Source organism: Monodon monoceros, unplaced genomic scaffold (genome assembly GCF_005190385.1).
Source record: "Monodon monoceros isolate NGI ecotype Baffin Bay Population unplaced genomic scaffold, NGI_Narwhal_1 Super_Scaffold_16, whole genome shotgun sequence".
NCBI lineage: Eukaryota > Metazoa > Chordata > Mammalia > Artiodactyla > Monodontidae > Monodon > Monodon monoceros.
In genome coordinates, this window is record NW_021703772.1 from 39,267,799 (window position 1) to 39,292,034 (window position 24,236).

General features: G+C 34.2%; 1 protein-coding gene across 2 annotated transcripts in view; it reads right to left on the minus strand.

Moving 5' to 3' along the window:
• The window catches only part of SLC39A10 (solute carrier family 39 member 10), a 96,996-nt gene that overhangs the window by 23,073 nt on the left and 49,687 nt on the right, over positions 1-24,236 (minus strand). For both annotated transcript variants that reach the window (XM_029225558.1, XM_029225557.1), the window contains exons 2-5: positions 17,138-18,162; positions 15,003-15,210; positions 2,433-2,602; positions 473-661 (exon numbers count right to left, since the gene is read on the minus strand). In XM_029225558.1, coding sequence (XP_029081391.1) covers positions 473-661; positions 2,433-2,602; positions 15,003-15,210; positions 17,138-18,151 — 1,581 coding nt within the window. In that variant the 5' untranslated portion in view covers positions 18,152-18,162. The remainder of the gene's footprint in view (positions 1-472; positions 662-2,432; positions 2,603-15,002; positions 15,211-17,137; positions 18,163-24,236) is intronic.

The window sequence follows — 24,236 nt, forward strand, 5'->3', positions numbered from 1 at the left end:
CCTGAATCTAAATTCTTCATACCTCTAGTGCTTACACCATTGGCAAGGCATTTCTGGTAAAGAAATGTGTTGTGCAAAAACATTTTCATTAAAAGATATGGCAGTGAAAGCCCCCTATACTTGAAAATATTATCTATGAAGAACAATGAGATTTGCTTCTATTTATACATTTTTGCATTTTTAATAAGAATAAATTGGCCAATAACTTTTTTCAGACTATTTAAATCAATTAGATAAGAAGCAACACAAAATTAACTGAAACTGAGACTCCTGTATCTTGATTATAAATGTCAAAACAAACGTAATGACAAAAAAATGGCAAAGATCAAAGTCAGTTTTTCCTCTGAAGATAATCTATTAAACGATATTTAATACACACCAACACCATGATTAAGAAAAAACATAAGGCCCCAAAACAATGGTTTTTGAGTTTTACCTCAGAAAATAAAATAAACAATTAAAAAACACTTACCCTTTGCTGTTTGTAGTGCTTAAACATTCTAATGCAATGTTCAATGATAAATAGTAAGTAAATGCCTCCTAGAGCAACAAGTCCTTTCAATACAGCATCATATTCTTCTAGAAACTTCTTAGATTCGTGTCCATGAGAATGTCCATGCCCATGTGCATGTTGATGACTGTGATCATGTCCACCCTGAGACTGTTAATAAGAATAAGAAAAACTTCTAAACAAGTAATTTAAATGCTATTTTGAGAATATAATCTCCAGAAAAAATATCCCCTATTATCTCAATTGAATATAAGTAATCTTCCATTTAATTTTGCTATCCTCAGTGGTCTGGAAAGTACTACATTTCATGGTAACTCTAAAACAAAGACCAAAAACTCAAATGCCTATCAGGTTTAAGATACATCCTACAGTAAAAGAATCAAACCAGCAGTAAGATAAGAGGTAATGATGGGTCCTTCATAAACTGAAGTGAGCATGTCCCAGATATATGCCTTAATATTCAGTAATTTAACCTTCTCTTAAGCTGATTATATTTTTAAAATATTTTTCTTTTATAAATTATTTCAAAGAAGTGATGAGATGTTATCTCTGCATATACTGCTGAACATGAGCAAAAGAATATACTTAAACATGTGTTTAATTTTCTATATTTTAAATCTTTATCTTAAGAGAATGTAAGAGTTAGAGAACTGGTCTTCAGTATTTTCCCTCCTTGTAACATTTGTTTGTATTCCTTCCCTATTTGCTAGTGGTTAACAGAAGAGGTTTCTAAACCTCTCAAAGAAGATACGACCATTACAAAAGGTAATAGCTTCATTTAATTAATACTTCTTAAGAAAAAAAAAAGTTAAATAGCACTTAAACGTTGTTCGCACTTCAACTGTTCTAATTTATTAGGCCCAGTTCTGAAACAGACTATTGCTGTGCCTGGTGGCTGGTAGAAAGGGCAGGCAAAGGGTTGCAATAAGGGAGAAATAAATAAATAATATATAATAAATCAACAACAAAAAATACATATTCACGGCCTTAACATTAATTTTTTTTAAAGGCAATGCCATGCATTGTTCTAGATACTAGACCTGGAATTCTCAACCAGGAGTGCAGAAGGCGAGAAGAGGTGCACACAACACAGAAATACAATTCTGTCTCCCAAATACTCCCGAAGGGAGGTGATGAGAACATAAAAAAATATTCAAACCTATAATTTTACATTTGGAAAAGAAAAAAGCCCTGTTGTTTTCGTAATTTGAAGGAAAGACAATAATACTGGCTCAAACACTCTTAACTGGTGACAGATTTTAAAAGGTTAATAAGCAAGGTAAAGGTACTAGGAGTGTGGGCTTATGATCATATCATTAGAAGTGTTCCCAAATGGAAGAACACAAGTGGCACACCAGGTGAAAAGATAAATGGCCCCATGGGTAAAGAGCTAAATGCCTATAATTGTTAACTGAGTATGTCTGCCTATTCCTGCTCAAATAAAGATGCCTGTGGAGCACAGGCTATGTGTACAATCATCATAAAACCCCTTACACATTTCTTCTAATGGCTTTCTTGATACACCATAAAGATAAAAAGATAAAACACTCATTGATGTCCAAGTATTCACTTTCAGAACTGCTAATAAGAGCATTTTTTTAAATTTCAGTTTTTACTGAGGTATAGCTGACATAAAATTGTAAGAGAGTTAAAGTCTACATTGTGGTGATTTGATATGTATACACTGTGACAGGTGAAGTTAAAACTGACACTACCAGTTTTTTGTTGCTGTTTTAAAGTCTAATGATTCAATCTATTTTAATATTGCTTAATTTAAAACTGTACAAATGGAAAAAAATACTTCATCCTATAAGCAAATAAAACAACAGAAATACTAGATTAGTATGCTACAGCTTGCAAATGAAGGATCCTTTTAGCTGAAATATTGTTACTTCTTAAAAAGATTTAAAAGATTTCTTACGTGGGGCAGTAGATGAAGAAGGGCATCTCCACTCATTGTTCCTACAGCTAGTGCAACAAGGAATGTGAGAAGAAATTTGAAGCATCCTTGGTTAATGATGGGAACCAAGATCACTCCTAGCAAGGAAAGCAGGCTAATAACAGTGATAGAAATGATACCACAAATCCACGCTGTAGGAAGAAAGTAATGGTCAACATTAGTATGACAATATAAACCAAAAAAGCTCCAAAGAAGAAAAAACATAGGATAAATGAGTCATGGAAGACTGATTACCTTACCTAGACTATGCTTTTTAAGAAAACTTTATATTTTGGCACTACTGTGTTTAAAAACAAACAACTATATAACCAACTTGAATGCTTAAAAAAAGAATTAAACTAAGACCAAGTTATAAATAGTTATCTTCAGTGGTCCACCTTATTAGAAACAGGAACTGAAAATGACTTAAGGCTGTGGTTCACTTACACTACCTAGACTTAAATAAAATTTTACCGATGTCTAAAGGTACAGCCTTAAACTGTTTATTTAGAGACTATAATTATAAAACTCTCCCGTGAGCATTAAAGGAAGCCAAGTATCTAATGCAGCATCATCTATGGAAATCTTTCCAATAACAAAGTTTAAGAAACTTATCAGCCCAAAATATAAATATACTCAGATAAGACACAAAAAAAGCTTATTACTGGTAGCCTCACTGTATTTCATTTCTTATTTTTACAAAGGATAATTCAGTCCTATTTCCCTTGGTATCATCTTTCTTCCATACCCAGCTCCAAACTCCCTTTCCTCCAATTCAGCTTTCTGTACAATTTACTACTTTTTTTTATTTTACTATATAATTTTAACCAGATCAGAACACAGGAGAAATGTTTTCATAATGTGACTTGTGAGAAACAGGTGGAATTCTGTGCACATTTCTTTATCTAGGCTATTCATAAGCAGATAAGATTATCAGAAATAAATGCCAGTAGTTCGGGGGGTGAGGCATCTTCACTTAAAATGAGAAATTACTTCCTATTAATGGCCTAAAATAAAACGGAAATGTTTTAAGTTTAAAATTTGTTTATTTTAATATTTATCTATAGGAAATTTCACTGAAGAGTTATAATTTTGAAAATGTTTAATCTAAAATGATTTTTTTCTAATCAAATCTAAAAGGACTATAAATCTGCTGAAAGATTTTATGTCAAGTCTTGTGATAAGTGAATAATGGAAAAATGCATTTCTTCATCAAGATAACTTAAAATTTTCAAAGACAAAGAGAAGTAAGGATAGGTAAAAAAAAATAAAACTTTAATTGACCTGCTAAATGCTAAACCTTTATCAATAAAACTGTTTATTCATTGGACATTTTAGTCACAGTATCCAATAACATTAACACTACAGCTAATTCTTGTTAGCTAAATTAGCTCAGAATGAAACAGTAGGTCATCTACTACTAATGGAAGCTCTGTGGTTTATACTATATGTAACAGATAATTACTATGATAGAAACATTGGGAATCTAAAGGGCCAGAAACACCGAAATACAGCCAGAGATTGAATACACTGCCTTCAATCCTTTTTAAGGATTTGGGGGCAATAAAGGAACAGGAACTCAACTCCCAAAGGACCAAGGTCAGGGAAAGATTCATTATAAAGCCAACAACTTGGTTAGTGGACCCAAAGAATAAGAAGGAGATTCCCCGAACTATGGATGTGACTACAGGCACAGGGAACTGAGGTAAAAAACCCTGTTGTATAAAGAAAAATATAAGGTCAAATAAGGTTTAAAGACTGACTTAATAATGATGACCAGGTTACTTTGTGTGCGCCCCATATACAGACTGGAACAATAAAATCAGTGAGTGGGAGAGCCTGAGGGAATAAGTTGGAAAAAAGTGGCCATAGGTATACATGAAGGCAGAGAACCAATAAAGCTACTGGCCAACTAAACCAAAAAAGGTTTGTCAAAACTACTGCAGCTCTCTAGCTCCAATCACACTAGTGGGGAAAAAAATTAAAAAGGGAGCGACAAAAGGTACTGACAATAACTAAATGGGAAACACCAAGGCTAATAATGAAAACATCAACCTGAAGATAAAATGTCTCATATATTAATATACAACTCTCCCTTCCCAAATATATTTTTTCTTAGTTTGGCAATAATCCAATCTAGAAGCAATATATCTCAAAAAAAGCCAATCCAAAAGCAACCTCAATCAAGAACTTAAAGAAAAACAGCACAAAGATACTGAAAACCCAGCAATTCATATTCCAAGATACTCTGAAGTAGAAAAAAATAACTGTATATACACACTAATGTAAATATGTATGGATGAGTATTGACAAAACTACAGACAAGACCCCAAATACACTAGACAAAATAAACAAATTTAATTAACTCTTCATAATTATTAGAATTTTTTATTAATCAGAATTGTTTTCACCAAAAATGCACTGGAATATTCACCAAAATTACCCAATAAAAGTATTTATTTTATTTCTGTGTCCCAATGTCCAAGAAAATTCATATAACCAGATTAAGCTGCTAAATTAAAATCTGTATTAGCCAAAATCTAGTTGGGTAAATCTTGTTAACTTGATTTATTCTTTTTCCTAGGGTTACATTATATTCTACACTGGGGAATATATATGCATTCACTTCTGGATTTTCCTATTAAGACATTTGCAATAAATATTAAATTTCTAAATCTTAATATAAGGGAACACTATTAATTTGATGCAGTAGACATGTGAGATGATTAACAAATTATACAATACAATTTAGCAAAGTAATAAAATATTAGCATTACAAACATATTTTTAAATTTGTGCTTATTAGATTATAAAATTTAAGACCCTAATTATACCAACATATATTCTTATAAGCATATTTACCAAGTTTAATCATTAAAGAGTTGAGAGAAAATGTGATTCTGTTCCCTAACCATATAAACTATATCTAAAAATGAACACTATTCTAAGCAAGTATTTCCTTTATAAAACTCTCATCATATAAACTTCTGGCTCAGGGTATCTTGAATGTGAAGAAAAGTCCAAGAGTCTATGAAGCCATAAACATTTTGCAGTGTTATACGATGATTTACAATCTCAAATGGCTTCTGGTCAATTAGTCAAAACTCAAGTTACCAAATGACAAATCAACCAAAATCGAATTCAGTGAAAATCAATTTGCCAATATGCTGACAGGTGAGCTAAATACAGTATAACTGAAGAACAAGCACTGGCAGATTGAACAAATTAAATCAGCCAAGTGCTTACACATGTAGCTGAGGGAAGGTCTGTGTGAAAGGGTATATGAGTTCATATGTGTACAAATGGGTATATGTCACATATTACACTCTCCCAGGTACAATTTCTCATGAATCAGTGCTGGTAATTGTATCTCCTTATTATCCTCCTGAGAAAGCACATCTGTAAGCTAAAAGAAAGGTCTGAAAGAGAGAAGCCCACTTTATGATTAGAAAATCACTAGTACTTGTGATTATCTGACACCTGAAACTCAGAGAATACAAGAAAACATCACAATCCCACAAAGCCAAAAGCCTTACATGAATCAACCCAAGGTCATAGTACTGGCCAACTTCAAGAGCACCATTCTCATTGTATTTTTGGGTGAATGTCATTTACTTAGAATACAATGTGAATTATGCCATGTGGAGTTGTTCAATGAAGTGATATTACATTGAGCTTGGACAGCTGCCCCTCCAAAATGAGTTAATATATATATATACATACACACACACACTCACACTCACATTTTTTAAAAATACTTAACAGAAATGTTTTTTCTTTATTGGTTATACAATAAAATGATTGTTAAGAAACTGGTTATTTCAAAAACATAACAGATTTACAAAAAACAAAAAAAGAGAGAACATAAGTATAATATAGAAGAAAATAATCACGTCACAAAAAGAAAAACAAAAAGACAATGAAAGGGACCAAAAAGAAATATAAGATCAACAGGAAAACAAGGCTTAAAATGGCAATAAATACATATCTATCAATAATTACCTTAAATATCAATGGACTAAATGCTCCAATCAAAAAGCACAGAGTGGCAGAATGGATAAAAAAACAAGAGCCTACAATATGCTGCCTACAAGAGACCCATTTTAGTGCAAAGGACACACACAGATTGAAAGTGAGGGAATAGCAAAAGATATTTCATGCAAATGGAAATGACAAGAAAGCAGGGGTTGCAATACTTGTATCAGACAAAACAGACTTTAAAACAAAGACCATAAAGAAAGATAAAGGAGGACACTATATAATGATAATACAAGAAGATCAATACAAGAAAAGGATTTTACACTCGTCAACATATATGCACCTAATATAGGAGCACCCACATAAATAAAACAAATACTAACAGACATAAAAGGAGAAACTGACAGGAATACAATAGTAGGATACTTTAAAACCCCACTCACATCAATAAACAGATCTTCCAGACAGAGAATCAATAGAGCAACAGAAATACTAAATGATACGATAGAGCAGTTAGACTTGATATTTTCAGGACATTACATCCAAAAAACCCAGAATACACATTCTTTTCAAGAGCACATGACACATTCTCTAGGACTGACCACATACTAGGGCACAAAACAAGCCTCAACAAATTTAAGAGTACAGAAATTATCCCAAGCATCTTTTCAACCACAATGGCATGAAACCAGAAATTAACCACAGAAAAAGTAATGAGAAAAAAACGATTACATGGAGACTAAACAACATGCTACTAAAAAACCAATGGGTTAATGATGAAATCAAAGAGAAAATTAAAAAATACCCTGAGATAAATGACAATGAAAACATCACCATACAAAATCCATGGAATGCAGCAAAAGAGGGATATTAATAGCAATACAGGCCTTCCTCAAGAAAACTCTCAAATAAACAACCTACCCTACCACTTAAAAGAATTAGAAAAAGAAGAACAAACAAAACCTAAAGTCAGCAGAAGGAAAGAAATAATAAAGATCAGAGAGAAAATAAATAAAATAGAGATTAAAAAAACAAGAGAAAAAGTCAATAAAACCAAGGGCTGGCTCTTTGAAAGGATAAACAAGATGGACAAACCACTGGCCAAGCTCATCAAGAAGAAAAGAAAGACAACTCAAAATAAGAAATGAAAAAGGAAACATAACAACTGGTACTGCAGAAATACAAAAAAACTGTAAGGGAACACTATGAACAATTACATGACAACAAATTTGACAACGCAGAAGAAACAGACAAGTTTCTAGAAAAATACAGCCCACCAAAATTGAATCAAGAAGAAACAGATAATTTGAACAGACTGATCACTAGAACTGAAATAGAATCTGCAATTTAAAAACTCCCACAAAAGTCCAGGACCAGACGGCTTCACAGGCGAATTCTACCAAACATACAAAGAAGAACTTATACCGATCTTTCTCAAACTCTGCCAAAAAGTTGAAGAGAAAAGAACACTCCCAAGGATATTCTATGAAAAGAGTTTTCTCATTCTTCCAACTAGAGGAAATATATATAATATGCTTGCTATCTTCAAAAGATTTTTCAAATTGATTTTAGAAAATAAATTCTAGAACTAAAAAGGATCCTATAACTTCTAGTAACATTTTTTATACATAAAATATAGACAGCACAACTGAGACTATTATAATATATTGAGTTTAATTACTCCTCTGTGAATATGCTGCCTTGATTGACAAAGTTGGAAATTATAAAAAATATTTTCAGGGCTTCCCTGGTGGTGCAGTGGTTGGGAGTCCGCCTGCTGATGCAGGCGACACGGGTTCGTGCCCCGGTCCGGGAAGATCCCACATGCCGTGGAGCGGCTGGGCCCGTGAGCCATGGCCGCTGAGCCTGCGCGTCCAGAGCCTGTGCTCCACAACGGGAGAGGCCACAACAGTGACCGGCCCGTGTACCACAAAAAAAAAAAAAAAAAAAAAATTTCAAAGAGGCCAATTATTCTGCCCCTTTATAAAGAATTTTTTTAATTTCTTGCTTACTTGTAGCTATTTGAACTGGCAACATACTAGCTATTGTCATATTGTATAGCTAGAAAGAACTTTAATAATCTACAGTAGCGTTTCTCAAACTGCTCATCTAATTCTATGAGATAGGTGGCAATCCAAGGGGAGTGAGGAGAGAATTTTAATAATCAAAAAGACTTGGTAATTCTGGATTAAACAAGTTCCCTCAGAGCCTCTAACAGTTTAATGGGCAATGTGAATTTCTGCAAGGGGGAAATAATATGCAGTATTTTTCTAACTTACTTGATCATGGAACCTATTAATATAGCACAATGAGCCAGTATCCTGAAGAACACAATTTAGCAGGCCCCAATGTGTCCAATGTCCTTTTACTTTAGAGATTTGTATTTGTATATTTAGGCAAAGAGATGTTAAATGCTAAACATTACCACTTCACACCTACTAGGATGGCTTTGAAAAAAAGAAAAAAGAAAAACACATGTTGGCGAAGATGTGGAGAAACTGGAACGTCTTACGTTGCTAGTGGGAACATAAAATAGTGCAGCCACTGTAGCAAAGATTTGGTAGTTCCTCAAAAAGCTAAACAGAATCACCATATGACCCAGAAATTCCACTCCTAGGTCTATACCCCAAAGAACTGAAAGCAGAAACTCAGATACTTGTATGCCTTGTTCATTACAGCATTATTCACAATAGCCAGGCGCCCATCAATGAATGAATGGTTTAACGAAATGTGGTATATACATGCAATGGACTAGTATTCAGCTACAAAAACGAATGCAGTTTGATACATGCTACAACATAGGTGAACCTTAAAAACATTATGCTGAGTATTTCAAAATAAAGAAGAGACAGAAAAGACAAACATTGTATGATTCCACTTACATTAACTATCTAGAATAGTCAAATTCATAGAGACAAAAAGATTAGAGGTTACCAGGGGCTGGGGGTAGGGGGGAAATGAGCTATTGCTTAATGGTTACACAGTTTCTATCTGGGGTGGTGGGTAAAAAAAGTTTTACAAGTAGTGTGATGGTTGCACAACATTGTGAATGTAATAAATGCCACTAATTTGTACACTTCAATGGTTAAGACAGCAAACTTTATGTTATATACATTTTACCGTAATAAAAAATAGTTAAACAGCTAGCTAAAATGGCAAAGTCAAAACTAAACCCGGGCTTCCCTGGTGGCACAGTAGTTGAGAGTCTGCCTGCCAATGCAGGGGACGTGGGTTCGTGCCCTGGTCTGGGAAGATCCCACATGCCGTGGAGCGGCTGGGCCCATAAGCCATGGCTGCTGAGCCTGCATGTCCGGAGCCTGTGCTCCGCAACGGGAGAGGCCACAACAGTGAGAGGCCTGCATGCTGCAAAAAAAAAAAAAAAAAAAAAAAAAAAAAACCAAACCCAAAGTCCTTCCTGAATCCACTGTTTTCTCCAGTAACTCAAAGTATTTTCAGAGAATTCTTGGCCAAGTGATTTATTTACCACTTATGTATTTACCCCCAGGGAGATGGCTTCACATAGAAGAGGATTTACAAGAAAAATAAGTATAATTAAACATAAAAATAAGAAGAAATACCATTTCAGATAAATCAGAAATTTTCTAGATATTTTGTATAGATTACAACTATTCCATCACAGCTGTTTCATTAGCAAAACAGCCCTATTATTCCATAAGTGTATGTTATTACAGATACGTTTTCTTATACTGATTTCTTATTAATTTTTAACAGTAATTTTAGCTTTCTAGCACTAAAAATTTAAGAAGTAGTCATTCTCCTAACTTAAATTTTCTTCAAGGAAAATTACGATTTCTTTGAACTATGAGAAGTAAAGTTGTTTTGAATTTATTGTACCTGAAATACATTCCCATGCTATTTAAGTATGTACTTATTTTTAGAATTAATAACATACACATTTAAAGCTCACATAAACTCTATCATAATTTCTTAGGTGTAGAAAAAAGGCAACTCAGGTAATAAAATTTTTCTGATTCTCGACCAAAGTATTGCGTTTTTTCGATCACAATTTGGTATAAAGCCATAAAAAAGCAAAATAACAACGATAAACAATGAACAATAAAAGGAATCTCATAAAACTTATACCAACCTAACACTATGCAAACTGTTAAGTACAACTAGCAAATGTTTTCTTTATTTGTACCCAAGATACCATATGCAATAAAAAATGCTAAATGTCTGAAATAAGCTTCACTTATTCTGCGAATTAGGTCTCTTAAAACGTTAAAGGTCTTCAAGCTTAGTTATTCACCAACTCCCTTTCTCATTATCTAGAGAGAAAATGCATTCTTTTAAAAAGAAGCGCTCATCTGTGGAAACTTTCTAATTAACTTGGTTCAAAGCATGTGCAAGATGGCAGTTTTCTACACTGTTTCAGCATTTTAATTGGCAGAAAATGCTGAGCGGCCTATTCACAACTCCCCTTGATAATTAAGCTAGGGTCAACTCTATGACTAAATGAGCCAATCTTGTGAAACAAACGATTCCTACCATACACAGTATATATAGCATATTTGGTTTACAGCAGTCTCTGAATAGTTAATGAGGTAGTAGCTGTGTCACTATGGGAGATTTATACAGAACAAGTTAACCTTGTTTAATGGTGCAGCAGTCATTGAAAATAATTATTAGCAGAGCATTCTCTCTAACAATTATTAACATCTATCAGGACATAATTAATTCAAGCTTCATTTCTGAGAATGTTAATAACCACCTGCAAACAACTAATCAATATTCACTATTAGTAAAGTATTCGTTTTCAAAGCAAGTACAATTTCCTCTAAGGCTTTTCATATTTAATAAATGTAATTTTCAACATTACTATAGTCAAGCATCTGTCAACAGCCTTGTTAAAATATATAGATGATGTCAATATTACAACATAGACAACTCTAAGTCATAACCCACAGCTGATGAGAAAACAAAGAACTAGAGTTTTTTTAAGAAACCATAAAAACAAAAAAGCCTATTAGTTTTAACTCCAGATGCCACAATCTTGTCAGTCTCCATTTTTCCCCGCAAAGAACAAATGTATTTTATTTTTTATTAAGTTAAATAATCTTAGACCTAGCTTCCCCTTTTATTCCTGCCAGGGAGAATTTATAAGCACCTGAGAGAGACTGTGGCTCTCAAGGTGTTTACTCATCTACAAAGATCAATGAGCATGAAGCCACAAAGAGGACATATTTTGTCTATCCAAAGATCATTATTCAAGTCTAGCATGTGAAATCACTTTTCTCTGCCTTTCCAGATCTTAACAGACTGAACCCAGCTTGTCTAACTAGAAGACTATTCTCAGGTTGTTTTCTTTTTTTTTTTTATGACTAATCTACACTTATAGTAATACTTACTTATATCAATATTTACCTCTACCCGTTTCCTGTCTCTGTCTGCATTATCTGTCAAATCACTAACACTCTCCTTATCTCCCTGTCATTTACATTTTAGCAAAGCACACTTAAGAACCTTTTCAGCAGGAAGCAGTAGAGCACAGCATAGGAGAAGAGCATAGTGGTTACATTACAGGTTTTAGATGGAGAATACTCTAGTTCCTATCACAGCTCTGCTGCCTGGCAGCTATGTGACCTTGGGCATGTTACTTAACTTCTCAAAGCCTCCTTTCCTCAGCAAAGAGAAGTAAATAAAAGTGCCTATCTCATGGGTGTAACAAATTAAATTAAGTAACTCTTGTAAAAGTGTTTAAAATAGCACACGGTAAGGTTCCAATAAATATAGGCTATTATGATTAATTTATCTATTCTGAAGTCATTTTCCCATTGCAAAGAAATTAACCAAGAATAGGCAGGAACCTAGGAGACTTAGTTATGTATTGAGCGCATTTCTTTTTATGTGTACTCTTTTAAGCTTTAAGAAATGTCTCTATCATATAAAACTCATACTAGAATGTGATATTCTTAAACATGTCTACCTTATTGCTACACTATGAAAACATTTTAAATGCTGCTCTTTCAATCTTTCATCTATTTTATCGGAATTCTGTTTTCAGCTCATATTCATACACATCAATTTAGTCACTTTAATTACTATGTAATACCACCACTATATCTTGGGCATTTCGACCAGAACTGCATTCATCATGATTTTGCAAATGATGAAGTTCCTGAAATACAACTCATTCTGAGTGAGAACACTGTATTATCAAAGTACACCAGGCTGGCTTACAAGTGTTCTTCCTAGGTTAGAACTGAAAGTTTATAGACTAATATTAAGCAATTTATTCATTTAATCAATATATGAGTGCTTACTTTTTGTCCAAAGTACCCTTTATCTTAGGCACTAGGGATGCTGAGATGAAAGACCCAGGCACTTCCTTTAACCAACTAAAGTCAAACAAAAACGTAACTAATCCAATTATGAACTCTGTACCATGATGGAAATATCCAGAGAGTATCAAGGTAGGGGACTTAATTAAGCCTAGAATGGTCACTAAGTTATCCCAGAGAGACTAATCCTTGAGCTGAATCTTTGAGGAATCATAGTAGTCAGCCAAGTAGAGAGGTTTACAATGTGAAAAGGCACAGAGGCATGAAGGTAAACCAGCATAATCTATTACCATGAGTTTGTTATGGTTAGAGCTAAGAGGGAAGAAACGAATGGTGGAGGATAAAGATGGAAAGGTAGGTAGGCATGGATCATATTCTGGAAAGCATGATTGGGAGAAAAAAAACCAACACTCTGAACTTTGAACAACATAGCATAATGCAGTATTCTAAAATATATGAGGAAAAAAGTATAACTAGCACATCACATCAAATCCATGTTCTCATAGCTATTACTGCTTACAATACAAAAAATGTAAAGAAAAATATAGAGATCTAATGAAAAATATTAGTGTAACAATATGTGGCAAAAATCATAAAGGTGATACCAGAATTAGCTATATTTGGAAAATAATAGCACAGTGATTGCCCAGAACATTTATCAGACAAACCTCAGACTTGGTGGGTTTTATCTAGGTCTGGGAATTATGGGCAAGTTACTAAACTTTTCTATACCTCAGCTTCCTTATCTGTAAAAACAAGAATCATACAATAGCTCCCTCACATAATAATTCAATAATTATTATTAAAATTTACTAAAAAGAAAAAAAAAAGCATGTAAAACACTTAGAACATGGATATCAAAATGGTTAAACTTCCCAGGACTGAATCTGACCACTATCACTCACTCACTAGTTCTGAGACCCTGGGAAAGTTATTAGGGTAACATTCTCCACCTCATAAGACTGTTGTGAGGAGTAAATGAACTGAGTTTAGAACAGTGCCTGCAATACATGTTTGTTAATAAATAAAAGGAAAACATATGTATTAAATAAATGCCAGCTATCACTAAAAAGAAAAATCTATGTCAGAGTATCTCCTTTGCATTTTAGAAAGATAAATCTAGCTTAAATGCTAAGCATGACCTACAAAGGGGACAAAAACACAGGCAGGGAAGGTTATGAAGGCATTTCAACAATTCAGGAAAGAACCAAGGAGGATCTGAACTAAAGTTATGACAGAGTGGATACAGTTGGAAGATATTTAAGACTCAACTGGACTTGACAACTGATTATACAAGGGGAAATAGGAAATGAAAATTAAAACCATAAGAGGGAAAAAAATCAAAGATTTTCAGATTTTATCAAAAGAATGAATTGGAATGGCATTTGGGATTCTATAAGAGGTATGAACTTCCTGTGGAGTATAAGTTCCAGAAATATTAGATGGGAGGTATCTGTAAACATCAAGGTGGAGCAATCTAGCCAACTGGATATGATGAAAAAGAGCCTAGAGAGAAGTTTAAAAATAGTTTTGGGGCTTCCCTGGTGGCACAGTGGTTGAGAGTCCACCTGCCGATGCAGGGGACACGGGTTCATGCCCCGGTCCGGGAAGATCCCACACGCCGCGGAGCGGCTGGGCCCGTGAGCCATGGCCGCTGAGCCTGCGCGTCCAGAGCCTGTGCTCCGCAACGGGAGAGGCCACAACAGTGAGAGGCCCGCGTACCAAAAAAAAAAAAAAAAAAAAAAAAAAAAATAGTTTTGGTTTTACCCATTTGGTTTTACTCTCTAGAAGTGCCCATGATGAAGTTCATGTGCCAATCACTGGCATTTCTGAGACATTCCTAGAGTTTCACCACACTGGCTTCCCTTTTTACTTCCTCAGGAACTTAATAATCTTTTCATTAGAGCCCCTCACCCTGCTAAATGTTAAGTAATTATAACATCATATAACTTTAAATTAGGGGTCCCCTTATTAACATTTGCCCATCAAGAAGAATCTATTTATGACAAACCTGTATTTCCTTTCTAATCTATTAGTTCTCTGTCTGTAGCAAAACATTCCTCTGTAGTGTCAGAAGACATTAGTAAACTGTATTGTGCCTCCTTGTCTCCCCCCAATCTTTCTAAACACACATACCTAAACATGATTAAAACATACTGAAAGTCACCAAAAGGAAAGCAATCATTTGGAATTACTTCCTCATTCAATTACATTAAAATAAAAAATAACTACAGAGACTTTTTTGAGTAGAAAGAACTTAAATCTTTCTTACCTGATGCCCCTATATTTGCCTTATCCTCAGGAACCAGATTTTTATCTTTATTTAAATCTTCAACTAAAAGTTTGTCAAAATGCTCAATACAAAGTCTGCTGTCGATTTGATATAACAAAGCAGGGCAAAGGTACGTAAATAGATCAGGTGAGATTGGAGAATTGGCCCGATGACCATAGTATTTTAACAACTGAGTGACGTTCAAACACTGCAAGGAAATTGATAAAAAAAATTAAGTAAGAGTACTTTAAGAAGATTATGCAGAAAAAGAAAATATTATATAGTAAAATATATTCTAAATATTATTTGAAAATAATCTGCAATATATAGATACCTATTACAAAGAATGATTTTTGACAGGAATTTATGATAGGAATACATTCAACTTGATTATCCAAAACTTTTAATAGATTTGAACCATTTTCCACTGCAACATATAAAAGATATGACTTTCTGCCATCAATAAGAATGCCTTAGAACTATATTCCCAAGATCCTTAAGGGGTGAGGAAAAAAATCACTTCCCTAGTCAAAGTGCAATCATCAATCGCTCAAGATTCTTATTTGTGAAACAGTGTTAAACAGACTTAAGAGTTCTTTAACAACTTTATATTAAAATATACAAGGATATAGACATGTTCACTAAGGTACCCCAAAAGAATATCATATAGGGGAATTCTATCCCAATGCTAAAACTGGAGGATTAAAAAAAGGCAGCTTTATCCACTGGTACTTTAAGTACAAAATATAACAAAACAAAGAAGAAAACAAGTAACAAAAAATTCTGGACCCGTCATATAGTAAAAACAAATATCTAAAATTGAGGCAAAGGAGATGGCACTACCTCTTTTTCATACATATGCACTCTGGTTGCATGCTTGCTTATTTTATCTATGGTACAAAAAACAGAATCAAAACATACAAACAAAAAAAATGATTTTTTTCAGGCCTTTACATGAGATACTACTACCCTATCCAATGCATAGAATATTTCCAGAAATCTTGAAAAAATCCTCAGTATGCATCAGGCCTATGGGATACAAAATAACAAGTCTGATGATCCAGACCCCACAAGTAGAATACAAAAAGTAAACATTATTGATAATGTCTAGTTATTATCAACAAGACTCTAGGATATTACCCATAGTAACAAATTAATATATTTCTTTAAAAGTACACTAAGATTTTTAAATTTGCTAAAAACCAAATATCTAATGATTTGTCCAGTAAATAAACAAAGATATTTACTTAGATGTAAAACACACTTCCATAATAAGAGACAGAAACAACAAAGGTTGAGGTCATTTTCCACATTAGATGGTGCTGCTTTTTCTACATCCGAACAATAAACAAATTCAACAATTTTTTTAAACTTTAATGAGGGCTAAATATAAGAATACATAAGGGTGTTGATACACTTTTAATGAGACAAAAATGTTTTTAAGGTGAATAGTTTTTTTAAAAATCAAGAAGGAACCAATCAAATGTGAAAGAATTCAAAAGAGCATGAAAATTTAAAAGAAAAACAAAACCATTCCATTACTATTGGAGTTTCCCATTATTATATCTTTTTGCATTCATTGTACATCTGTTGAAAGCATAAGAAAAGACTAATATGAGCAAGTAGGTCCTATGATAAAGTGACAGAGAAAACAAACCTACCACATGTGCAAAATACCTGACTTTGTAGCTAGATCAATAACTGGCAACCACTCCAAAGTTAATAAGTTAACAATTATGAAAAAAAACTGTCTAGGAACTTCCCAAGAAAACAGTTTGAACAAAAAAAGTCTTCAATTTTCAAATATCTAGAAACCAGCTAACAGTAACAACATGTAAACTAATTTTGGGAGTCAAAACAAGTCTTAAGCAAGAGTAAAATAAGGAACAAAAATAAGGAATACATTTTCTAACAACCTTTAAACATTTAGGAATTGAAGGAACCCAAATTTGAGAAAAAACAATGTAAGTGAAAATGCAGCTAAAAATCTTTAACCTGATTTTGATTCCTTAATGTATTTTGTAACTGGAAATAAGTTTGAATATGGTTGACTATTCCTCTGTTACTTCTCTTTTTACCTAAAAATGCTCCACAATCATCTGAGAATTACAGAGCAACCATCTTGTTCTGCTTACCTCATGTTGTCGGTCATCTTCATTATGATCTTTGTGACTAGCAGCTGAATAAATTGCACTTTTTTTAACATGCGGTGCTTCTCGTTTTCTAGTATGTCGAAGTTCACCTTCATTATCAGGATCAAGATCTTGGTGTCCGTGACCAGGATCATGACCATTATGTTCTGGAAGACGTACATGAAAATGACCTGGGTTATGTACACGATCTGGTTTGTGGACCCGATTATGCTCGTACTGTTCACCCTGATCATGGTTAGGGGGAAAACCTGGTGTAATAACCTCAGAATTTTCATTACTTTTCTTCCCTTTTCTCTTCTTCTTTCCTTTCAGTAGCTTACTTTCAGATTGTTCCTGTGTTTTATTGGTCTCTGTAGAAGGTTCATGGCTAGGCTCCCCATGCTCACTGTGAATAATGGAATCATTAGGAAAATGGCGAGTAGTGTTATGATCAAGGTGATGACGCAAACAATGATGATGACATAAGCGATGATTACGGTCATGCATATGTTTATCATCAGATTTGACAGATACTTCAATTGTCTCTTTCTCTGGATCACACTTATGGCTTCTTTTTGTTGATACACTGGTCACAGTTTGATTTTCTGAATTTAAATGACTATGGGAATGCTGGTGGTTATGTGAGTGAAAATGCTTTCCCTCTTGAACTGCCAAAATATCTAAGTGAGAAACATGATCGTGGCCAAGATCCTCATGATTAATCTCAACTACTTTTATCTCTCCAAGGCCCAAGTTTGTTAAAAGTTTCTCCAGACCAAAAAAGGATAATCTTCCATTTTCACCATAACGATCAAAAAGTTTTTCAATATAATATTTTTTTTCATTTTCAGCATCCAGCACTGAAAATTTGCTTGACTCCGATTCTGTCATTCCACGATGGTGTCTGTGATGCTCTTCAGAACCATGGTCATGTTCTTCATGGCAATGGTTGCAATGATGGAAAATAAATGTCAGCAAACAAATGAGGCAAAATTTTGTGTGCATATGTACCTTCATTTCTATTTTTCCTAAAGGGAAAGAGAAACAAGCATTAGTTTATACTTATGCACACTCAAAATAAACAGACTTACCAGCAGTTGCCAATTCACTAGGCAAATTGTTTTACCCCATTTCTTTCATGCCTATGAATCATTCTTTTCTTCTTCAAGCTCCTATAAAAAATGGCCCCTTTTATCAAAATAGTGTAAAGCCCTTCAAATTAATACAAATTTGCTTAAAACTCATCTGCAGGACTACTCTGACTCCCTTTAAGCACAATACTTTATACACATTTATACAGTAAATGTTGGTTCCTTCCTATATGGTCCTTTACAAAAAAGTTTACCCAACTCTGTTCTTGAGGTCCTGGTCAGTGCAATAAGGCAGTAAGATGAAATGTGTGATAAGATATGTAAGAATCAGAAAGAAACGAAACTGTCATTATTCACAAATGGCAGGATTGGGTATGCAGAAAGTCCAAAAGAATCTATGAGAATTAATAAGTTAAGGACAATAACCTAAAATCAATTGTATTTCTCTACACCAGCAATAATTAGAAAATGAAATTAGAAAAAGTTTACCATTTACAGTAGCAAATAACTAGAAATAAATCTAACAAAAGATGTGCAAGACCTTTTCATAAAAAAAAGATCACATATTATTGAGAGAAATGAAGGACCTATATAAATGGATGGCTTTATCATGTTCAAGATTGGATGAGACATGATCCAATGTAATCCCAATCAAAATCCCAGAGATAATTTTATGAAAATTGATGAGGTATTTTTAATGTTTACATGGAAACCAAGGGCCAAAAATGGACAAGACACTCTACCTACCAGTTACTAAAGACTGTGGGTATCTGGTGTAAGAACAAATAAATAAATAACATAGTCTAAAAATAGGAAAGATTCTCTTTTCCTTGGTGCTTGGTCAACTAGATTTCGATATAGAAGAAAAATAAATTAAACTTGACCCCTACCTCACACCATATGTAAACATCAATTATAGATGGATTGTAAATGTAAATCTAAAACAGTAAATTTTAAAGTAAAACAGGGTCCAAAACTGTGCTGCACAATATGGTAGCCACTTGTCAAGTGCAGCTACTTAAATTTAAACTAACAACTTAATTAAAAATTCAGCTTCTTGGGAGTTCCCTGGCAGTCCAGTGGTTAGGACTTGGTGCATTCACTTTGGTGGCCCAGGTTCAATCCCTGTTTGGGGAACTAAGAACCCACAAGCTGCGTGGCACAGCCCAAAAGAAAAGCTCCCAAAACAACAACTGTTTCTCAGTCACCTAATTACATTTTAAATGCTCAATAGTCACATGTAACTCATGGCTACCATACTGAACAGTGTAGACAAAGAACATGTCAATCATCACAGAAAGTTCTACTGGACAGCATGCTTCTAGAATATGGAAATATGATGTGAGTCATTCATGCAATATTAAAGTTTTCTAGAATAAACAGGTCAAAGTCATTGTCATCCTATATTTTATATAACCCACTATATCCAAAATATTATCATTTCAACATGTAATCAGTATAAAAATTATTAATGAAATTTTTACATTCTTTTTTATACTATGTCTTTGAAATCTGGCATGTATTTTATACTTACAGACATCTTAATTCAGACTAGCCACATTTCAACAGCCACATGTGGCTACTGGCTACTGTACTGGAAAGTATAGATCTAGAAGATTTATTTGGGAGACTAGCTTCAAGACCTTCAAGATAGGACATAATGTGCATTATGAAGGAAAGACTGATCAAGTACACTACATTAAAATAAAGAAATTTCTATTCATCAAGAGATATCATTAAGAGACTAAAAAGGCAACAACAGATTGGGAGAAAATTATGGCAATGTTACTAGTCAATATATAAGGAATTTCTACAAATCAATATGAAAATTATGAGACAACTCAATGGAAAAATGGGAAATTTGAACGGGCACTTCATAAGAGGATAGCCAAATTACTAAGAAGCATATGAAAGGATTCTCAACCTCAATAGTCATCAGAGGATTATAAATTAAAATCACAAGTAGATACCACTATATACCCACCAGAATGAGTAAAGTATAAAAGATGTAGGCAAGAATATGGATCAACTGGAACCTGCATATACTGCTGGTGGGACTGCAAATTGGTATCTTATGGAAAACTATTTGGCAGGATCTGCCAGAAGTTGAACATAAGCATATCCACTCATATAGCAATTCTAGCCCTGGATATATGCAGAAATGCATGGACAGAGATACAAAAAGACATGAATGAACATGAAAGTTCACATAACTATTATTCATCATAGCTCAAAACAGGAAAAAGGCCAAATGTCCATCAACAGTAGAATGGATAAACAAAACAATAATTTTACAATGGAATACTACACAGGAATGAAAATATAATCACAGATTCACACATTAACACAGATGAATCTCACAAATTGAGACTGAGCCAAAGATAAATGCTAAATAAACTATAGAGCAAAATTCTATTTATATAAAATTTAAAATGGGCAAAACTAAACCACGACAATGATTATTTTTTGAAGGGAAGGTAGAGGGTAATAACTGGGACTGGAAATTGTAGTAATGTTCTCTTTCTTTACTTGAGTAATGGTTACACAAATATGTTTACTTTGTGGTAATTCATTGTACTTATCATACTCTGTGTACTTTTCTGTACACATACTTACTTCAATTAAAAGTTTTTAAAAATCAAATTTTCTCCAGTGAAAACCAATTAGAAAATGTAATTATAAACAAAAATTATTAGGCTCCTAGAAATAAATAGAACAAGACCATTAAAAGGAGAAATGTATATAACATTATTTGCAAAAACTGGAGAGACACCACCTACATGGATGGAATAAATGGCATAAGGTATATAAAGTCTTCCCAAGTGTATATGCAAATCTAATTCAGTGTCAATCAAAATCCCGGAAGCTGTCTGCTTTTCGTGAGACTGCATAAGCTAATCTAAAAATTCATATGGATGAGCAAAAACCCAAGGACAACCAACACAGTTCAGAAAATTAGCAAGGTGATAAAGACTTCTTTTTATAAAGTTATATAACTAAAATAACAGAACTGGCAGAAGGCCATACAGATAGACCAAAGAAACAACAGAATTCAGAAAAAGAATCAATAGGGGCTTCCCTGGTGGCGCAGTGGTTGAGAGTCCGCCTGCCGATGCAGGGGACACGGGTTCGTGCCCCGGTCCGGGAAGATCCCACATGCCGCGGAGTGGCTGGGCCCGTGAGCCATGGCCGCTGGGCCTGCGCATCCGGAGCCTGTGCTCCGCAACGGGAGAGGCCACAACAGTGAGGTCCGCGTACCGCAAAAAAAAATAAAATAAAATAAAATAAAAAGAATCAATAATATTGATTGTGAAAAAATAGTTCTCCCTCACACCATACACAAATGTCAATTCCAAGAGGATTAAAAACCCAATGTGAAAAACAAAAAAATTCTTAACTTTTAGAATAAAATATAGGAGACTATCATGACTTTAGGCTAAGGAAAGACAAAAAAAGCACAAACCTTAAAAGGAAATTTTAGATAATTTAATTAAACTAAATTTTAGATAAGATGCAAAAAGCACAAACCTTAAAAGGAAATTTTGATTAATTTAATTACACTAAATTCTTTAAGTATTACTCTACAATAAAGAACACAATAAACAAAGTTTATGACAAGCTATATATACACTAAAAGATATTTGCAATGTGTATATATAAACAATGCATATAAAAGATCAGTATTCAGAACATATAAAACATATATATATATATATATATATATATATATAAAAATACAAAACACTCCAATACTGCATAGACAACTATACAAAGGTTATAAACAGGACAGATGGTTAAGCAGTGACATGATCACTAATAATCTGGATAACACACCAAGACATTAAGAGGCAAAAATTAATATCTGAAAATACCAGGTGTTAAGCAAAAATCTAATGTAAAGAAATAGAAAATACCTTACACTGCTGGTGGGAGTATAAATTGGTGCAACCATTTTGGGAAGCAATCTGACATTTACTGAAGCTGAATATGAATACACTCCACAGCCCCCAAATTCCACTTTTATCTATCTATCTACCCTAGAGAAACTCTTACACTATGCACAGGAGACAAATTCAAGAATCTCTAACGCAGTATTGTTGATTTTTTTTTTAATGTTAACTATGTTGTAAATAACAGAATACTCAACTAAAAGTGGTTAAACAAAGAGGAAAATTTCACATTAAAAAAGTTGGGGAAGGGCTTCCCTGGTGGCGCAGTGATTGAGAGTCCGCCTGCCGATGCCGGGGACACGAGTTTGTGCCCCGGTCTGGGAAGATCCCACATGCCACGGAGCTAGGCCCGTGAGCCATGGCCGCTGAGCCTGCGCGTCCGGAGCCTGTGGTCCGCAATGGGAGAGGCCACAACAGTGAGAGGCCCGCGTACCACACACACACACAAAAAAAAAAAAAGTTGGGGAAAATGGTGGTTTCAGGACAATTACACAAGCAAAACCCCAAACTCTCTCATCCTCAGATCTTTCTACTCAGAATCTCAAGAAACTGCTGTTGCCACAACCACTCCATCCTTGCACAACCATATCCAAAGCGCGGAAGGTTTATCTTTTTCTTTTCATCCAGGGAGAAAAATCTTTCCTGAAAGTTCCTCTCAGATTTCCCTTAACATATCTTTCATCAGGGCTGTACTACATACACAAAACAAAACTGGTAAAGGAAGAAATTACCATGATCGGCTTAGACAAATCGACATTATTCTCTTGAGATTGGAAAGAAGCCACCTTTCCTATGCATATGGAGGGCATACTAACAGCAAGCAAAAAGGAGGTAAATGAGGAATGTCAGTTGATTATATAACCATTAGTGCCTGCCACAAACCTAAATGCCCATCAGTAGAAGAATGGATAAAAAAATATGGCATACTTATGTAATTAAAGATTATGCTAAAGTTATAAATGTGTGACTATGAAATACACAACAAACATAATTCTTAGAAACATAAAGAGTAAACTCCAAAAAGGTACATGTCATATCATTTATACACAATTAAAAACATGCAAAATACCTTAATTTGGGTTCTACATACATGTAGCAAGAGCTTAACATGGGGATGATCACATTCTAGAGAGTCGTTATCTTTTCAGGAAGAAATGAAGGGGAGTCAGATGGTAGAGGAAGTATGCATATTTAGCTGCATCTGCAGTGTTTTATTTCTTAAAAAGTGAGGGGAATCTGAAGCAATGTGACAAAACATTTAATATTTGTAAAAGCAGCATAATGGGATTCAGGTGTGTGTTATACAGATCCTCCCCGACTTAAAGATGGGATTATGTCTCAACTCATCCTAACTTGAAAAATGTCATAAATTGAAAATGCATTTAACATACATAATCCACTGAACATCATAGCTTAGCCTAGTCTTCCTTAAATGTGCTCAGAGCACTTACATTAAATAGCCTACAGGTGGGCAAAATCATCTAACACAAAGCCTGTTTTATAATAATAATCTCATGTAATTTACTGAATACTGTACTAAAAGTGAAAAACAGAAGGTTGTACGGGTACAGAATGGTTTACCTTGGTGATCGCGCAGCTGACTGGGAGCTGCAGCTCGCTGCCACTGCCCAGCATCACAAGAGTGTACTGTACTGCGTATCACTACCTTGGACAAAGATCAAAATTCAAAACGAATGGTTTCTACTGAATGCATAATGCTTTTGCATCACTGTGAAGTCAAAATATCGTAAATCGGAGTCCATCTGTATTGTATATACTTTTTGTAAGTTTGATACCTAACCGCCATCAGTGATTAATCAACATGTGTTGGAGGAACAGCAGAAGCAGTATCATGGTTACCTGGGAACTTGTTAGAAATGTAAATTCTTGCACCCCACCCAGACCTACTAAATCAGGAACTCTGGGGTTAGGGCTCAGCAGTGTGTCATTCAATCTTCCTAGTGAGTCTGATGCTACCTAAAGTTTGAGAGCCACTACCTATACAAATAAATTATATAAACACTCCCATTTATTTCAAATGATACTTAATTACATTGAATA